Source organism: Triturus cristatus, chromosome 8 (genome assembly GCF_964204655.1).
Source record: "Triturus cristatus chromosome 8, aTriCri1.1, whole genome shotgun sequence".
NCBI classification, from domain to species: Eukaryota; Metazoa; Chordata; class Amphibia; order Caudata; family Salamandridae; genus Triturus; species Triturus cristatus.
Genome location: NC_140591.1, coordinates 1186097777 through 1186118454, shown reverse-complemented (window position 1 = coordinate 1186118454; position 20678 = coordinate 1186097777). Strand labels below are relative to the sequence as shown.

The 20678-nt window shown below is 43.9% G+C and overlaps 1 protein-coding gene across 2 annotated transcripts in view; it reads right to left on the bottom strand.

The window, feature by feature from the left end:
- OCA2 (OCA2 melanosomal transmembrane protein) overlaps positions 1 to 20678 on the bottom strand; it is a 1032003-nt gene that overhangs the window by 765124 nt on the left and 246201 nt on the right. For both annotated transcript variants that reach the window (XM_085622873.1, XM_085622872.1), the window contains one exon: positions 431 to 619. In XM_085622873.1, coding sequence (XP_085478999.1) covers positions 431 to 619 — 189 coding nt within the window. The remainder of the gene's footprint in view (positions 1 to 430; positions 620 to 20678) is intronic.

Sequence of the window (20678 nt, the reverse complement as noted above, 5' to 3'; positions counted from 1 at the left end):
TAGTAAAAATTTCAAATTACCGATATCAAACAAAACATTCAGTGAAACATCACCCAATGATATTAAATGCACCCCACACGCAGACACATGAAATAGTAAAAACAAATGTGCCAAGAGTAAATATTAAACCCACCATCTCATGCCACCAGTAAAACATCCAATCCTGGTGGGTGTGGCCTACAGAGGACAGGGTAGCAACCAGGAGGGACTAGAAACCCTCCAGGGCAATCAACAAAGTATGTTCAGCATAATTAGTGATGAGAAACAACGCATGCCAATGAAAATTGCCGGCGGAGCTGAGACACGAGTCTGGAACCGTATTGATTCCAAGAAGGCCTCGCATGGCAAGAGCAGCGCATGCGCGCTGCTAACGCCAGGCGAGACCTAAAAAAACGAATGAATAATCGCATTAAATTTCATAAAGACATACCTCACATTGGAGAGATTCATTTTCATATGAAGGCTGTCCAGGAGTTCGCATTTCTCAGTGGAAGCAGACCTAGACAAACTGCCAACTTCACTTCCAAGCCGACACCTCTGCTCAAACTCCCCTGAACTGTTTTCCCAGGACTCATCGTCAGTAGTAACTTGGCGTTTAAGAAGGGTTGTGCACTCGACCCTGGGAAAAATAGTGAAAATCAAAATAATAACAAAATAATAGATTTCATATACTGATTGATAAGACTTCGACATGTTTTTGTCTAACGATTCAAAATAACTTGTGGGAGGTAACATCACTTCTCACTCAGAGGAGCGCAAAAGGAAGCATTTGATGAAAATATTTTATAAATAAATATGCGGAAAAAAGGCGCATTTGATATCTTGAAAGTGAATTCATAGACATTCGTAAATAGCATCAGGTGTACACTCAGAAAGCCAAGTATGCTAAGCAATTGATTTGAAAATATTCTATTTGTCCTCAAACATCTAGGAGAAAGTCAAATGGCATTACCCTCACTGGCCTACTATCCAATCAATGAGACAGATTCATTAAAGAATAATTAGCATTTAATGGTAGTAACATGGGGCAATCTTGGCTTTACGCATTAAGAAAGGTCACAATTTGGAAACAAATACAAACAAATTATAAAGGACAACAGAATTGTGTGTTCCAATGGTAGCAATTTAGGCGTTTATGAAATGGCCATGGAATATTAAAGTGCTTGCCATCCATTGTGAAACAATACCCATACCCAAAGACCAGACCTAACCAAGGAGGTAATACTGTAAATGAACATGCAGACATTGCACATATGAAGCCCTTTGCTAACCTCCAAGACTAGAGAGTCTCATCCTTTCATACCAAGACAGGGTGGGTTTCACCACAATCAAAATAAGCTCCCTTTTGTGTAACCTAACTGCAACCTGTAACCTCTGCCCAATCCCGCTTTGCATGGACACAGCCTCCACAAACAGAGCTGTGATTTTCCGCACAGTGAGGCACATCAGCTGTGGGAAAGCTTGGACAGAAGGGAGCGAAAGAACACTGCCAGGGCTCCTCTGAGACTGGGAGAGACTGCAGCAGCGGGACCTGACCAGCAGCCGACATGGCGGCCGGTGAAGTGCATAAACAGAGCCGAGTGCCCTCAGTGGGGAAAGGTCATTGACATGCTGTGTTGCATCACCGGAGCCAAGAGGCAAAACTCACTTTGGTACTGAGGAGGCCCCAGCATGGCACAGAAACTACTGGTCTAAAAACATGTGGGGTGGGGGGGAGACATCACATTGGATGGGGTTGGTGAGGGACCTCAGGCTCATTCGGGGAGACCACAAGAGGCAAGTTAGGCCTGCGGGCTTAGAGCGGGGTCTCGCTGACAGTGCCTTGTGAGCGTGGTTGCAGGGGCCCTCTTGACCTAGACCCATGGCAGTAGACTCTACATGCTGAAACCGCAACCTCACAGGCCCAGAGCAGGCAGGAGCAAGTCATGTAGCACAGCAGGAAATTAACCCACACACGGAGATCAAGACTAGGAGAACCATGGTGAGGGACTTTCCCCTGCGCCAGACAGGGACCGATTTAGAACTTGCTGATCCAGCCGGGGCCCATCGTTCTTGTGGGACACAGCTCACCCCTGGAGCCAGTAAATAAAGTTAAATACAGCTTGGAGTGGGGGGGCATGGCCAAGTAATGATGGCTGACAGGGCACATGCTCCCGGCCCAACCACTCTTATCCTTCAGAATCTTGCCATCTCGTACACTGCGTTGTCCCCCACATGGAGCTGGAACTCATCGGCAACCTGCAGTGCTAAATGGGGCCTGGGGAGAAGGCTGCCATTAAGGGTGGTGATGTCTGGCCGGGACTGCGTCACCCAAGATGGAGCAGACTGCCACATAGGACCTCGGATATAGTCCTATTGTTTGATGTTTGAAAATTCTTATGGGACACTGCGACGTGCCCTCTCCATGGACCAAGCGGTTATCATTCTGCCGATTTCTATGACGGATGCCTCTTTTGTAAATGCAATAGTCTATTGCATGACTGCCACCCTCCCTGTTTTAACCTGGCGGTTTGTCTCATGTCACCCTGAGGAAGCTGTCCCCCAATTCTTAGTGTTTCACCGCAACGTGCGTCGGCGCTACCTTCATGCCAAAAGTGGAATAAGAAAGATGATACTGCCGATATGCTGATTATTGCATATTGCAGTATATAATTGTTTCCATTCTGTTGAAGTTGTTCATTGAAATTCATCTGAACCATTATATTTTATGTAAATAAACATCTATATATAATTTATTTAAAAGTGTGACTGATTTTGGCAAACTTCTTTCTGGTTCCTCAGTACCCTCCATAGTTTGCCCCTAGGCACCAAATCGAATGCAGACTTGAGGTCAATGAAGGCAGCATAGATGGTACCATCACCCAAGCTCACCACACGCCAATAAATCAATAAAAACCTAAAGACTTGCTTGATGGTGCCTACACATGGTCGAAACCCAGCCTGTAATGGGGACAATATATCTTCAAGCTCCATCCAACTCTGTATTCTTACGAGAACCATCCTTGCAACTATTTTTTGTATGCAATCGATCAAACTGATCGGACGGTAATTTCCTGGATTGGAGCGGTCACCCTTCTTGTAAATTGGCAAGATCTTGGCTCCCCGCCATGAATCTGGGATACGTGCCCCATTAGCTATTGCATTCGCCATAAATACTATATAGGGCACCCAGTTGGCAGTATCATACTTGAAAAGATCCACAGGAACACAATCCATGCCAGAGGCCCTACCACAGGGGGCCTTATTTAGGGCATCCTCTGCCTCCTTACTGACAAAAGGTATAATATGTTTATTGGATGGCATACAAGAATTAAACTCCAATAGGAAGTCAGACGGCAAGGGATCAGTCACTACCCCTGACACTGAAAACTGGGCACCAAAGTGATTTACCCAGTCGTCTGGGGAAACAAAATTTACGGGGGATTGTGACTGTATACCATTTCCCCATTTCACAATATGCCAAAACTTGGCCATGTTTGTTAATCTACTAACATCGAGAAGATCTTTCCAATGCTGCTCATCCCATTCTTTTTTGGCACAATGCAAGACTTTTCTATAGTTTCGCCTGGCCATCCTGATGTTAGGCATTAGTTTAGACCTAATTGCCAGAGACAAAAGTTTGTAAGATTCACGGCACAACTTATTGTACCATGATATATCTCTACACTGACTCATTACTTTCTGGGGTCTAGTGGTGTCAGAAAAATGGGATTTTAAACTCAAAAATAGATCTTCATGAATATTGAAGATACTATCATTAATTTCAGCCTGAGCTTTAAAAGATCGCAGTATAACCAGTGACCGTACAACCTCTGATCTTATATTTTCTAGGGCCTCCATATCATCAAACACTCTTGCCCATCGAACCATACGTAAATTGTTTGTTAGTAGGGCATCAGCAGTGGCCACCTCTGTTTGTTCATTACCAGTAGACGTTACAATAAGATTGAGACTAAGAAGCAGGGGATTGTGGTCACTTTCTGGACGTTCAAGAATCATCATGTCGCCTAAAATAGACCAGTACTCAATCTTGATTAGAATATAAATCAATTCTGCTTTTATGCAGACCATTATCGAAAGTGGCCCTACCCATTTTGTCTGAAGTTGATCGTCCATTGGCTGCCCTAAAGCCACGTTCCAAACAAAAGCCCAGCAGTTGTAAGGCCGATTCAGACCATTTATTTATTGGTAGTAAGTCGAGAGGAGGAATATTCCACTCGGCGTCCTCCTCATCCATAATATTTTCCCCTTCATGGTTTAGGGGTTCAAATGTGCAGTTGAAATCTCCTGCCATGATCGTAATACAATCATGCCCCACTAAATCAAAAAAGGAGTCAAGATCAGCAAAGGTTTTCGAACTCTGCCCCCCTGGCATCCTTCGCATATATACATTTACAATAAGAATATCCTGTAGGGCAGGACGATGTAATTTAACAGCGAGGATATCTGGGCTATTTGTAGGAATCTCCTCCAGACAATAGTTGTTTGATTGCCTAACCCAAAGTATAAGGTCCCCCGAGGGCCTACCTAATTTCCCTCTCACTGCTGCTTTAAAAAAAATTAGATATCCTAAGCGGTAAGTGGGTTCGACAGCCCATGTCTCCTGAAAAGCCCAGATGTCATACTCCTCCACAAAGTCTGACCACTCAGTTACCGGGAGTCTACGCTGTAAACCTGCAATATTCCAGGAAGCAAACATGAACAAAGAAGGATAACTACTGTGGCCTGGCAAAAAGTGAGCATTTACGGACTGTGTGGGGGCTTCCAAAACCAGTTGAACCTGTGATATTTCCCTTCCCAAACCTGAACCCTCATACACAGGAATCACAGTGGCCAACCTTTCTAATTCACCAGAAGCCATTGTGAAACCACCATAAATCTCACCATCAATATTTTCCGGCCTTTTAACACTCCTACCATCACAAAAAGCCATCCCAACATTGGGTTCAAAACACCCTGTAGAAGGGGAGAGTCAATCCACCTGATCCAAAACTCCCAAACTATTGTTTATAGGAATGTTATATAAACAATTGTTTAACCACCCCCTTTCTTGCTCCCTAATGTCGTAAACTGGGGCCGACCGTTTCTGCCTTCCCGAGTAATTTCCATGAGGGTAAAAATAAGAGAGAGGATGGGACTTAATGCAAGATGCCATACCCTCAATTCCCCATTCTCAGATAAATATCACAGCTCGTTTATCTCTAAAATTGAGAACAATACAATCACCTATAGAATCCTTCTTTCGGGTACCCACCCAACCTACTCTACGCACATGAATGATCTCACTAAACACATGTAAAGGTAAGGGTCTATGTTTGTTCAACCAATGTAAAGATTTGTTCTTAAGTTCGTCATAAGATTCTGGGGTATTGCTACCAAGCCCAGGAACCCCAGACAAAACCACTACATAGGGTGCACAATCTGGGGGTAAGTCCAAAAGGACCCTATTTGCCTTTGTTGCAGTTCGAGCACTGCTCAGTTGGCTTCCAGTACTAGCAACTCTAGGGGCAGAAAGATGGAACCCCCTGTTCTCATGCGATATGTTGTCCGCTGCATCAGTGTCAACAGGTGCAGCAACCAACCTCGTAATAGGAATATTATTGGGAGATGGTAAAACACCTGCTTGCACAACTGGTAGCCCTGGGTTATTTAAAGAGGCTGGCACCGACATCGATGCGGATAAGCTCTCCACCTTTGTTATTAATATGTTCACTGCATCAACATTTGAGCCCACCCTGATATCAATGGCTCGAAGTTTCTCTTCAATACACGTTAGCCGCTCATTTAAAGGAGAGACAATTGAAGAGACCAAATTTTCCATTTCTTCCCAAAATCTAGCACCTAAATTTGGAGATGGATCGTTCCTTATTTCGTTGGGTGGGGGTATCTGCACCATGCCCGGGGTGGCATTATTAGTAGGGGGATCAGGGGGATCACTGTGCTTCCCTTTCCCTATTTTGGTACCATTGTTTGATTTACCAGCTTTCGCATTTGTCTGTCTCAATAAGCCTCCACCCCGTTTACGTTTACCTGCATGAGCACCTAGGGGGGGAGGACACAGATTTGTTTGGTAACAAATGCGGTGTAGATCTCGTTGACACCCGTGATGTCACAGGATTTGAAGCAGAACTCTGTGGTATTCCCTCAATTTCTGAATGAACAATCTAATCAGGTAGGGAGAGAACTGAGTCAACCGGGTGGGCCTGAATTAAGCCATCAGGTGGGGATTGAACCGGGGAGTGAACTCTGGCCAATCTCCCCAGCGAGGAACATTTAGTATACTCCAATTCAAGAGACACTCGTCGTTCCGGCAAATGCGATCTCTTTATCCAAGACCGAAGTAGCTCTAATAATGAAGTTATCTAATGTCCCAGCAACACCAAAGTTAGACCTTCTCCCAATTGATTCACGGCTACCTGCCATAATCAAATAAAAATAAGTAATCAATACAAAAACACAAAATATACTATTATTAATAATGATAATGCACACAGCCTCTAACACCGGGGCACAAGCTTGCGTTTTAATAGTCCCGCCCGTGTCCCGGGCTATTCTCCAGCATACCAACTAAGTAGCCTCTTAACCAGAAGTCAATGGCGTTGGGGAGGCCCAAATTCGGGTGAGTTCAGGTGAGGCAATCACGGGGCTCCTGGCACTAAAAAAGTCCCACGCAGACCTACACAGACCTCCTTCAGGTAGAGAGCGTCAGTATTATCGCCCCCCCCCGCGTAGGAAAACGCAGGAGACACAGACACGAAACCTTGATGACAGAGCCTTAAATCCCCACCTGCGCACTATCTCAGGAGTCTCAACAGTTACCCCAATCCGGTCACTTTCCACCTGTTATCACCCTGATTTTAATGCTAATGTTGTGTGGATCCGTATGAAATAGTAGAAATCCTCACTTGCCGCGCACCATTCTCAGCATTCAATCGTTAGGTGCTGATAAGTAATAAGTACTCCCACGAAGAAACAACAGAGATGATCACTGTACCTTTCTCATCAATCTGAGTATAAGCACAGGGGCCCGAGAATTAGGGGGCTGGCCCTGCCCTGGCTCCTACTGGCGATGACGGGCAAGGACGGGCCCGCCCTTGGCCCGCGCGCGTCCCGTGCTGCGGGAGGCGCTCGCAGTATTTATGGGCCTCAGCGCCCTCTAGTGACGCTCGACGTCTGCCTCGCACAGCCCCCTGGGAATTGTAGGCGATGCTCGAGCCGTTTCCCTCACGGCGAGATCGAGAATGACAGGCAGCAACACTGTTGGGAGGATTAAGGTGCAGAAAGAAGGAAGCCCTCCAGCCGTTCCCCTCACGGCGTAGGTAAGTTCAAGTTAGGCGCGTCCCGCACTGCGGGAGGCGCTCGCAGTATTTATGGCCCTCAGCGCCCTCTAGTGACGCTCGACGTCTGCCTCGCACAGCCCCCTGGGAATTGTAGGCGATGCTCGAGCTGTTTCCCTCACGGCGAGATCGAGAATGACAGGCAGCAACACTGTTGGGAGGATTAAGGTGCAGAAAGAAGGAAGCCCTTCAGCCATTCCCCTCACGGCGTAGGTAAGTTCAAGTTAGGCGCGTCCCCGTTCATGCTAGGCGCGTCTGGTTCCAGTAATGTTGCTCTGTGTATGAGAGTGAATGGGGTATGATTGATTTGTATGTATGTTATTTTGGTATGAGTGAATGTTGGGTGCCTCAATTGTTAGGTCATGCAATTGATTTTTGTAATTGAAAATAATGTAACTTAACATAACCTGTGTTTCAAGCAATTGCTGTGTTTTTTCTTACTTGATTAAGGATAAAATAAAAAAGAATAAATACATTATTTTTAATACTAAGCATCTTGGCTCTTTCAAATGTATCTTTATGAACTATAGGAGTTATACCCCATTATATATTGTGGGGAAAGTAGATTTTTGTTTTCTGCTATAGTCTTCCTCCCCTGGTTTTCTCTATCCCCGTCATTTACAGGGGCCCTCGTGTTGTAATTATGAGAGCAAAGCACTGAACTGACACTGGGGCAACGACTGCTCTGCGGGACCTGATGGACTGCAAATGAGCGAGGGAACTGGCTGCCGGGTGTGGGCTGTTTGGCGCTGGTGTGGCGCAGCCGGTTGAAGCGGAGGGGCAGGGCCTGAGCAGCGCCCTTGAGGACCCATGTGGAGCTGTGGCTGAGTTCTGTTAGATGTAGTGGCTGAAGGTGGACCCCCGATCTGCTGTTTACATCTACATCTCCTGGGAGTGGCATAAGGGGGACACTGGGCCTGCCCAGCTGCGATAACTGGAGGCTGCAATGTAGCACCCGGGGAGGATAGAGTGGCAGGCCCGAGGGAGCTTCTGGCATGCAGAGCAGAAGCTGAGAAGGACTCTGGGTTGAACATATGACGCCGAGGCCCAACATGGCTGATGGAGAGAGGTCCAGGTGGAATGTGAAGGGTGGTGGTGGCCCTTGGAGAAGCCAGACCTGCAGGGACCGCTACTTGAAGCGAGGGCCTCCAGCTGTGCTGCCAGCCAACTGCTACTGGAACTCGTGGGCACCCCCCCTGAGAATTCATCAAGAAGTGCACCTGCACCCTCGGTGGACCCCAGGGGAGACTCTGGCCCTTGTGGATCCCATTTGGAAGCGACCACCACAGGTACTGCTGCTGGGTTGCAGGGACGGGTGTGCCTAGGCCATTGTACCTAGTGGAGGTGCACGTAGGGTGTGGAGCTATGGGGGTGAGATGGTGGTGGCCCTCCCTCATCCCCTGGGGGTACCGCCCTAACTACTGAAGGCACTTGCCAGGGACCGGCCTGAGACTTTGACTCTGAGCTGAATTGTGGGGCCGAGGGTTGACCACATCTGAAGCGAGTGGTGTGTTGCAGGAATCCGTGCAGCAGCAGCATTACCTGAGAACCTGGGGAAGGATAAGTCGGCACAATCACACTCCAACACCACCACGCAATACAAAATGCCATAACAGCCGTCCAAGTGGGTAACTCATCAGGGGGGAGTGGGTTTCATTGAAAAAGAGTGAGAATGCTTTACATAAACACTACAGTATGTCATTCCGTTGACCAAGTACAGCTGTGAAGTGGACCCAGTCCGTGAGATGGACACTTTGGTTCAAGCCAGATCTTGAAACTGAAAAATATACGTGCATGTAACCTATACCAAAGTACCTACTTGATTCTGAGAAGCGCTGGTGGTCTCCAATTGAAAGTATTGCACTTTCTGCAGGGAATTAAAGGTACTCTCCATCTCAAAATAAAGTGCAGGTACTAAGTAACTGACAGTACCAGCCCATTTAAAGCACTGGTTATAGCATATTTGGTTACAGTTTTCATAGCTATGGATTGTGATTACATTTAGGTAGCGCTTACTATGCCAGATGAGGCCTTCGATGCGCTATTCAGCAAGTAGCATGCTACTCCGGAACCCAAAAAGGGTTAGTGGCAAGTTAGTACAGGGAGACATTAAATTAATTGAGTGGTGGAAATGTGAGTTTATTTGGATTGAAAAAGAAGAATAGAGGGATAGAAGAGGGAAGGGTTTGCGTTTATATAGCGCTTGCTACTCCTGATGAGGTGTTAAAGAACTTTTCGGCGGGTAGCACGCTATTCTGGAATCCAAAAAGGATTAGTGGGGAATTAGTATAGGGAAATATTAAATTAATTTGAGCAGTGGACATGTGAGATTGTTATTTACATTGCAAAGGATAGTGGAGGGATAGCAGCGGGAAGGGTCAAGAAAATGTTTTTTTTGGAGATCATAGCAGTAGGAGGAGGTTTGGGATGAGTAAAGGGTAGGTGGGGGGGGGGGGAGTCAGAGGGAAGGGTTTAGAAAGGCTTGTTTGGGAGATCTGAATAGTAAATGAGATACCAATCTTCACAAGCCCCCATCTTTGGAGGCTTCCTACTGAGAGTGCCAACATTTATTTTCATCTAATCTTATTAATTCCTTGATATTTGCACAGGGATTTCTTTAATCTAGCTATCAGTGTCAAGGATTTGCTAATATCAGTGTATTGAGTGAGTAAACATACTCAAATGAGTTACTGTTTTATTGGTGCTCTGCATTCCATCCTGCAGCAAGGCGGACCTGGTAGTTTACGCATGAACGGCTTCTTGGTTTATTTCAGCAATTGGTTTACTAAGCTTTCAAAAGAGGAGTTAATCGACCGGTCAACAGACAACAGTGATTGAATCATGAACTGTATGGTGATCCAAACTGTATAGACTTCATATCACATTGTATAAGGAAGCATGTAATAATGACGAATGCTGCATTGTAAAATGATTATTGGTCTCACTATTTCTGTAAATTTGATAATGTTACGTACCAATCTTCAATAAAAATATATATTTTTTAAAAGACGAGTTATCAAATGTATTGCTCACATCACCCACCATGATTTGATCAGGTATGTATACATTTTCTCGCGGGCACCAGTGTATCATGCATTTGTTTGGTGCCAGCAATACTAAGAACGTGGTGTTTCTATTCTGGCTAATGCACCATTCTCTAACATTGTCTGGTTGCCTTTCCCGCCTTTGTTCTCTCCTTCAATCCTTAAAGCAGAAACTTGTTGCTTTTGCAAGAGAGCACAACTCCTTTCCCTGTGTGAATAAGTACTTCAAATGCACTTCGTTTTGATGGTTATTCACATTGACAGTAAAACCAGTCTTTTTTTCCAGCAGGTTACTAAAAGTGATATTGTTCCAACATCCACACATCTTTGTTATGGGCTGTGACTAATTCATGCAGGTGGTGGACAACAGGACTCGTTTTTCATCTACAATTACTGATCTAGAGCAGGAGAGAAGAGAAGCAAAGGGTTGAAAAAGCTAATGACAGAAAAATAGTGACGAAGGAAGAAAGCAGCGATAGAAAAGAACCCACAAGAGTAACATAATGACCAAATTGTAGGGTGATGTTAGAGGGAGGGATGAGGTAAAAACATGACCTGACTGCGTTGTATGGGACAAACCTGGCATGCAGGCACTGGTGATGGACACCTAAGGAAAAAACCTTGGGCCTTCCAATTGTTTCTATACTACTTGGGTACTAGCTATGGGGTTGACTTTCTGCTTTTTTAGGCACTATGGTGTCGTCTGCTCATAAACCTGTTTAGGTTTGCCCTACAATAGTCACTAAAGGCTACCGACCAGTAGGAAGGTACACGATCAGTGCGGTTTCATTTGAAGGCCATGCCACAGACAATCATGTGCACAAGCTCACAACAAATCAATATCTCGGACATAAAAAAAATGGATAGTCATGAGCCAAACAATTAATAAACTAGGCGGTACGGATTCTCGGAAACGCAAGCACAGGCTGTACTTCTTGGAAATGATGTACTTTGCATTGCTAACAAATTGGTCAATAGAGGACATTTTGTAAGAGGGCAAATACTAACAGGAGATAAAGTTAAACTTCTAGCACAATTAAATTCGAAAATACACAAGAGTAGCAGGAACAATCAGCTGTGTACAAATTAGTCAAACATACCATAATGCCACAAAGAGCCTACTTCCTTTAGCAGAAAGGGAAATTGAAAATTCAACCAATCGAAGGTCCAGGGCAGCTGCGAACCCAGCCAAGTGCTCGGTGTCCCACAGGGACGCAACCGCTTCTCACAGAATGCCAGCGTTGCTGCAGGGAGTCAGTATAAATGATTCTGCTTGTTACTTCCTGAGATCCCAAAGGAGGCCTGGGATCAAATTAACAAGTACAAGTTGGGAAAGGGCTACTCTTATTCAAATAATAAACCACAACTGTTTGCGTTCCCGATAGGATAGTAAAGAAATCACACTAAACAGAAACTGGTTAAGTACACGTGGCCTCTTTGTACTAGAAAGAGAGCTTTCATTTTCAGCATTATTTCTGCAGAAAAAGTGTTTGGATGAGAGCAGCACAGCAGGTCTTCACCCTTGATGCAGTCTTGATTTTGAAAATTATAATACACATTTATATGTAAAGCACACGTTAAGGTTGAAATTGTACATTACTTATGATGGATAGGGATACATGAAACAGACAAGTGTAGTAGAAGCACTGTAAATGTGTGGTTTTAAAAAGAGATGAAGAAAACATATGTAGAACAATATAAATACATAGAAACGAAGTTGTTCTAATGAAAATTATGCGTATTAATGGGAGTTTGTGCTAAAATGGAGTGGCTTAGTAATATGGTGCCGATCACTAATATGCATTGTTTAGAAACATGTGCAAAAATATGTAAACAATTAATTAGAAACTTGATATTTTACAGACTGATATTAGCGATGTTATGGAATATGAAAACATTCAAACAAGATTAGAATTTTGTATTTTGAAAAGAGTGTATTTACGAGATTAATGTGAAGTAAATTGTGTAAGTAAGATATGTTAACATCATACATTTCATATAATAATCCTCGTGAAAGTTTATACATTTTTATGTGAATTGATTTAAATTCATTAGAATTAAGGTGGCGTTCAAGCTTACTTTATTTAACCATGTGATGCTAACTCAAAGGCCTTGCTTTTTTTTTTTTTCAAGGTGCTTTGTCATTGGTGTTGACCTTTCCCCTGATTTAGTACAATGGCTGGTTCTTTGTAAGTGCAATGTAACTTGTTTCTTCTGTACACTACTGTTTCTTGACATATTTGTATTACTCTTTGAATTTTCATAGAGAAATGTTCCTCTGGGATTAGAATTTTAGCTATGACTGTAAACGGCTACTTTGTATTTCTTTTTAGCAACTAGGCCTATGTAGTCTTGCAAGGTTACGTTTCTCATGACAGGCATGTGAAACCATTTCGAAGTTTCAATCATTTTAGGTGACATGATGTGACCATAGTCATGTGATGGTCTTTCTGTGGTGGCGTGATGTTACACCACTAGGATTTTACCAAGGACATTATAAAAGAAGAAACTACAAAGGGCTGGCAACACATACCTTTTTTTGCTTTTATGCAGACATCTCATGAACTTTCTTTTGAGATGCTCTGCAAAGCATGCTGCTTAAATTATGGATTACGATGCTACTCCATTTTTTAAATTTGCTGACTTTGGACTGTCATGTCTATGCTACAGTCAGAGGCCTACAGACTGCACCTTATGCTGAACCTTTCTTTAATCTTTATGCTAATGAACTCTACCTTAATGGACTAATTGAATTCTTTCCATCCCCTTAGAACTGACCTGTTAGTCAATAAGCTATCCTTCTGCCTATCTGGCGGTTGGACTCTAATTCTGAAGCTAATTTTTTATTAAAAAGCCTGCTTAAATACTTGGCATGGTTATTAAAACGGTTATATTTCTAACTGAGCTGCTGAAACAATTGCCGATGATGAACTTTGCATCTCGAATACAATAACCAATTTATTCAAAATCTGCCCGAGACTATTATTAAATCTTGTTGATTTGTCATTTGATTGTTATTGATGATTTAAATGTATTGTAGAAAGAATTAGCACGCCCTGACAGAACATCAGATGTTGCTTCTCTTATTAGTTATTGGTTTGTATAATTCTAAATCGTCTTAACTTCTTTAGGAGGTTGGGACTTCCAGTTGCTATTCTTTACATCTATCGTATGGTTTAGAGAATGGTGCATCTGAATTGGATTTTTTAATTTGTGAGTTGGCTGTCAATTATTGGTCCTCATTGGACAGATAACGGAGTAGAGTCACCCTAATTTCCACCCCTCCTATCTGTGGAGAAAGATTCATCAGAGGATCATGGCCTCTATGGTAAAGGAAATCTAATCGTGAAGAACCCCGGAACGGCTGGAGGATTAAATGAGTGTAGATTTAGTAACTAGACAACAATATTTATAAACACACTTCCACTGATCACCCTCAAAAGGCCTAACTACAAGTTATTGGTTTTTCATAATTGTGTGATGCATGAATCTCAGGGTCACAACACAAACTTTTTGGGGCTGTTATTTTTTGTTACATCACTGATGCACAACTCCCACCAACAGATAGAGTTCTGGTCTCTCCTGATCCACAAAACCATGGTATTAAAAAAGCATGGGATTGAAATGGCTCTTTTGGTCAATGTTGCAACAAAGATGCATCACCTATGTGGAGATATCAAAATCCAGATATGTAGTGCCAAGACGGGGCATTTGTTAAAGAGTTAGGGCAAAAAAATATATTTTAAGACGCATAGCAGTTCAAGGTTAAGTTTGAAACCCCGAGTCTCAACTTCAATGCAGCACCAGTTCCAACTCTGGTGAAACAGGTTTTTTGTTTCCTGAGTCGAAATTTCAAATTGTCCACAAAATTCATTCAAACTAGTTTTTTCTTAGCAGAAACTTCCCCAAGTACGCATGATAAAATCGGTTAGTAAAAACTGCAATATTCTGAGTTTTGCAGTCCGGAACAAGTGCTAACATGTGGTATTACTGTATTATACACCGACCAATCAAACTCAGAATGGGGAGTTATTACCTCACTGGCAAAAATAGCACAAACCCTGTAGTTATTGGGATTTCTCCAGGTGGTATTACTAGACCCAGATACCGCAGACCACAGAATGAAGGCTGTGGAAGGGTATCTAACACCACACAAGGGTGGGAGGAGACCCAAAGCTAGTGCAATAAGATTTCCCCAGACCATATTAGTGCATCAAGATAACCTGTAGTTTCTCTGGGCTACTGGCAGGCGAAGGCTGGCGCTGAAAACTCTAATGAGACCGAAAGCGGACAGTGGTCTGGTGGTGCCCGACTTCGAGATGTATTATTTAGTGGCCCAATTACAGTGGCTTACCCAAGCAGTAGCGCAGGAGTTTCGGGGGCCAGATGAACGGGGGGGGGGGTCACAGGACAGGTGTTATCTCGTATTATTTTGCAATTGCCATTGCATCCCAAAGTACTTACTAGTGAACAACGGACGTTTCGGCTGTGTTGGAATAGAAGTCAGAGGAGGGCGCAGATTGCGCGTGCGTACACACCTGAGATCCCCTAACTATGTGCACTGTTCTACCACATGGGGGCAACTGGATTGCACTGACGGCCTGGGGGGAGAGGAGCCTGACTACTTTAGGGGACCTATATGAGGATGGCACCCTCCTTCCCTTCGATGCCTTGCAGGATAGATACGATCTGCCTCGCTGGGACTTTCTGCTTCATTCGGCCCTTGTTGCGGCCATCCAAAAGCACTGAAGAGAAGGGCTGGCTGAGCCGCGGACTTCTGTGGCTGGTCAGTATGTAGTACTAGCAGCAGGTACCTTCAAGGCAGTTACCTGTCTCTATAGGCGCATGACGCGCGAGGCACTGACTCCGTTGTCTGTATTGCGACAGAAGTGGGAGGAGGACTTAGGCGAGGAGATCCCTGAGAAGGTTTGGGCCGAACTGGTTGAGCTGGCATGGAAAAGCACTAGGAATGCCCGGTTCCAGCTGGTCCATTTTATTATATTACACAGAGCTTACCTCTCCCCAGCCAAGATTAATACATACTTCGGTACACACACAGCCCTATGCCCACGATGTAACACGGAGGATGCGGATTTCCACCACATGATGTGTGCTTGCCCCCAGCTTGGGACGTATTGGGAGAAGGTGGTGACGCTATTGTGTGACTTTACCGAGCATGAGATAGAACCTGCTATAGGCCCTTACCTGCTGCACTGGTTCCCCCACACATCTAAAAACAAGATCACTAGTAAAGTTTTAGATTTGGGTCTTATATTGGCCAAAAGAAATACTACAATACACTGGAAATCCAAGCGAGGCCCAAGTATTCAGAGGTGGAAAGTTGACTTCCTTAAGTGGGCGGATTGCGAGGGCATTAGCAGACTTCAACTTGCTAGCCGCGCGAAAAGTGAAAAAGCAATGGAGGCTGCGAGGGCTTGGGAGGCATTGATGGTCTTACTGAAGGCCCCGGATGCTGATCTGGATGTGGGCTCCACAGATGGAGATCTAGCTGTTCCACCCTGATGACTGTATTTTACCGTATCTGGCTCGCTAGGTTTCCTGCATCCCCAATTGTAAATATCCTTGACGCCGCAGAACTTTCTGGTCTACATCGTATAATACGTGCATTGTGAACTGTTGTATTGCACCCTGATGTTAGTGTAAACATTTGCTTTGTGTGACATGCCAGGGAGTGGGGAGGCGTAAGGGATGGAGAGGGGTTTTGTATGTTTTTTTTCTCTTTTTTTTTCTCTCTTTGACTTGCCTAGTTTGCCTAGTTTTCTTACAGTATTTAGTCCAAACAATTTTAACGCTGCGTGAGAGACGTTTTGCAATCACGTCTGAGTGAAGCACATAGGAGATTTGTTCTCCCCGCACGTGGTCAGCTTTGCCAGATTAATTCATGCAGCCACTGGGGAAATGATTGTATCATTATAAGTTGTGTAAGTTCACAACTCTTCACTTCTGCACTTAGAATTCTTTTAGCTTCCTCGAGGCATTGGTGAGGTGCAATCTAATCTGTGCATGTCACAATTGTTCTTTCTGCATTTGGAAATTTTCTTGGACGCGCAGTTAAATTTATGTGTTGATGATGACCATTTAATCATACAAAGGTCAAAACGCCATCGACGCAATTGCGGCCATGATTAAAGAAGGACGCATCATCTTGTCTGTTGTTGTTTCAGTGTTGCTCTGAACTTCCTGTGCTATGTAATCCCCTCTGTCTGCCACCTGTCTGGTTTTGTATTGTACAACAATTATATGTACCAGTATATATTTCTGAGCGTGGTTTTATCTATATATTGATGAATTTTACATTTTTCTATTATTTCCTATATGGGCTTTTCTTTTTCTCTATTCACTTTCTAAATATATACAGTTTTTCATTCTTTCAAAATTTTAATCTACTGTTATTGATTGTGTGTGAAATTGATATTTTCATAATACCTTGAACCGTTGTTTGGACAAAATATTGATTGCCCCTGGTACAGGTGTACAGGGCTGCCCCTGTTGTTGTTAATGATAGTTTTCTTACAGGGCGCGGCTCAGGTACCACTTGTATGTTGATTATTGCTTGCTGGCCGCTCCTACTATGTTTACTTTTCAACAACCTAGGTGCACACTGGAGCTATTACTTTGAGGGATGGTACATAAGACCTGTAGGATGTGGACAAGCGCTTTGTATTTGGGAGAAGCCAGAGCCAGTTATTGATAAGATGCGCCCCTGTTAGACCTAGTATCCTGATTATGTCTGATTATTTTTGTTTGGAATTAATAAATAAAAAATCAATAAAAACAAATATCAAGATAACCTGTAGCAGAATGAAGGCCTTGATAGGAATGGCAAGCGTTGATAAATGCAGTGAAATGGTGATCCTCAATAGGCTTGGTGGCCATATCAGTTCAAAGCATCTTGGTTCTTTTACCGAAATATTGGCTTCACCATAGTCTCCACTTTTCTCACCTTTGCATGTGCTGCCAAACCAGACATTTGTGCGCCTTCCTGTTCTGTCTGAAGAGTCAGTGTGCATCTTTCATTAAAAAGCATCCTTGGTAGTCAAATATACAACAGATTTTATATACAAATAGGACAACAGAGAATTGAAAAGATGGAAATCTCACACACTCTCCTAGCTGGGTAAAATTGTGGCATTTAAAATATCCACTTGAAAGAAAATTCTCCATATGTTTCAGGCACTACATTAAAGCTCCCCAGTGAGGCCCTGCAGAATCTACAAAAGAATTGCTTAGAATAAAACTGGAAAGGGATCAGGCCAGGATAGGTAAAAATCAGTGCATGCTACAGACTCAAGACCTCTTCACATTTCAGCAAGAATGCCTCTTAAGTTCTTGCATCATCTGCCCTAGTCATGAGACAGATAAAGTCTATTGCATGGCAGACAGCACAATAAGTAGCAGGCCTTAGTGGGAGACTCCCAGGCTACCCAGGATAGATGGACTGCAGGGTTTACATTTGACTGATCACCAGAGCTACTCAGAGAATGGGATTGCATTAGCACCTAGCATGGACTGACATCATTCTCATCCCCTTTAACACCTTTATCTGGTAACGAGGATTTCTGCCATGTGTATCTTCGACTCTGCACCCCCACTCCTTACTTTATTCTCACAATTCTCACCTTCCCACTCTCCTGCCGACCATGTTCCTCTTCATTCCCGTCCACAGCCCCCTTTGCTCCCCTCCCCAGGACCTACTTAACAGCGGGCAGAGCATGGAAGCGCGCAGCAGGCAAGCTAAAGGAAAGATGTTCTGTGCCCATCTGTGTTCAGACTGCACCCGGCACCAGAAACCCTGGTCTTCCAACCAACCACTACCCTGCTGATCTCCTACACGCTCTGAACCCCGTGCATTGCACCAAACTTTGCTGGCATGCCACATCTCATCATGGAGAGAGCTTTAACCTGCGCCCGTTCGCACCCAAACAGGGCCAGGGGCAGGAACCCCTGCAGGTTCAGTGAGGGAGAGACTTTCATATAACTCAGAACAACTCTACTCTCTTAGAAGAGAGGTAAACAGTAAGCGTGGTCACATTATGATGCCATATAGCACCAGCACGCAATGCACACACTGTAAATTTAAATTCCAACCCACCTTTCAACCTTTGGCAGACACTGCTGACAAAAAACAGATCATGATGCTTTTACTTAATTGCCGCTCACTTCCGAAGCACTCTGCTGAAATCTAAGTACTCCTAGAAGAGATGAACCCAGATGTTTTGTTTTTAACAGAGACTTGGTTAAATAATGAGACAGATTATGCTATCGTCCAAGCCCTCCCTCCAAATTATGCAATTCAGAGGCTTGACCGAAATCTAGGTCGCGGAGGCAGTTTAGTTATAATTTACAAAGACAATTTTATATGCCGGACAACGATAAATCCCATTCCCGATTGTGAAAGCATGACTTTTATAATTAACTTATCACCTACCTATACCTTCCCAGGGATCTTAGTCTACCGGCCCCCAGGTCCTTCTGGCATTTTTAATAAATACCTACCCGATCTTGTAGCAAACTTTGCTAGTTCCTCCCCCAATTTTACAATTCTGGGAGATTTTAATTTGCACTTTGATGATGTTCAATCTGCCTCCTCCCTAGAACTTATAGACGAACTGGCAATGTTTCAACTTACCCTAAAAGTGGATGGACCTACTCATATTAAAGGTCACTTACTTGACCCTATATTTTCAAATATACATAACCTATTGGTAGGTAACTCCATTCCCCTACCCTGATCTGACCATTTTTTTACTCCCGTTCAATTTGGTTCTACCTGACCCCATCTCACCTGCTACAAGAACCACTAAACTGACTCGCAAGTGGTCGAAACTCCCCTTAGACGCCTGGTTAGGCAATCTAAAAGACCCTAATCCACTCTCACTCAAACCCCAATGTCGCAAATGATAACTTCAATAACTGGCTTGAGTTATCATTTAACAGAGTCCTCCCAAGGAAAGAGATTTCAGAAAAGGTTGGAGGAAAAAAAAATCCCTGGTACTCCCAGAAACTACATTAACTGAAACAGTCATGTAAAAAATATGAAAAGCTGGAGGAAAGATTTCTCCACGTCCAGGAAAGCCAAATATAGAGAGGCTATCAAAATACATAAAATCGAAATACACAAAATATGCTCAAGCCCTCTATTACCAAGAACAAATTACTTTAGCAGCAATTTCCCCTTGTAAAATGTTTAAAATTGCCAAATCCCTTCTCACCCCCCTACCCCCCCTATTGCCTCAGACAATGTCCAATTGCGGTGCAATCAAATAGATTTTTTCTCTGGAAAAATACAAGCCATTTATAAAACATTCCCTCAAATTATAGATCAACAAACCTTTTCATCACCAGACAACTACAGCGAAAGCCCAGGCCTTGCTGGAGGAATTTGCGCCCCTTGATCTTACCACCTTGCAAGGGTTCCTGAGAGAGCTAAAATCAGGTTCCCCCTAGACCCCGCTCCCCCTACCATTCTTCATCAGATCTCAGAGGTTGTATCACCCGTTATACTTGATGTGATACATCACTCAAGACAGGGATCATGCCTTCCCTATGGAAACACGCCAGGATCAAAGCACTCCTGAAGAAACCTAATCTTGATCCAGAAGATTGGGCAAACTATCGGCCCATTTCTATTGCCTGGATTGAGCAAATTAGCGGAAAAGCACACTAATTTGATTCTATCTGCCTTCTTAGAAAAAAATAATTGTCTTCATCCCACTCAGACAGCATTCAGATCTCAACAGGGCACAGAAACTGCCCTTCTTGCCGTAGTAGAGGAAACTAGGAAGATCCTTGATAACGGAGGCTGTGCGGCCCTGCGGTAAATCACCATCTGATGATCCAAGGACTAAGAGAGACTGGAGTGACCGGATTAGCATTAAAATGGCTACAGTCCTTCCTTCAAAATAGGGTCTTTACAGTCTTTGAGGATGAAGCCTCCTCGAAACAAATACCTCTGACGTGGGGTTCCACAGGGATCCTCCCTAAGCCCCACCATGTTCAACATATACATGAGCTCACTGGCAGAAACTGTATGCCCATTTGGTGTACAGATCGTCACATATGCTGACAATACTCAGTTAGTGGCCTCCATGAAGCAACATAACCAACACGGTCCTGATCTAGCCTCCTGCCTTGAAAAGGTTTTTAATTGGATGAATAATTCATTTTTAAAACTTAATGGATCAAAGACCAAACTCATGCTCCTGGGGAAATCGGCTCCTCTAAATTTAAACCCTCTCTGGCCTGGTTGCCTAGGTCCACCCCCTGTCCCAAAAAA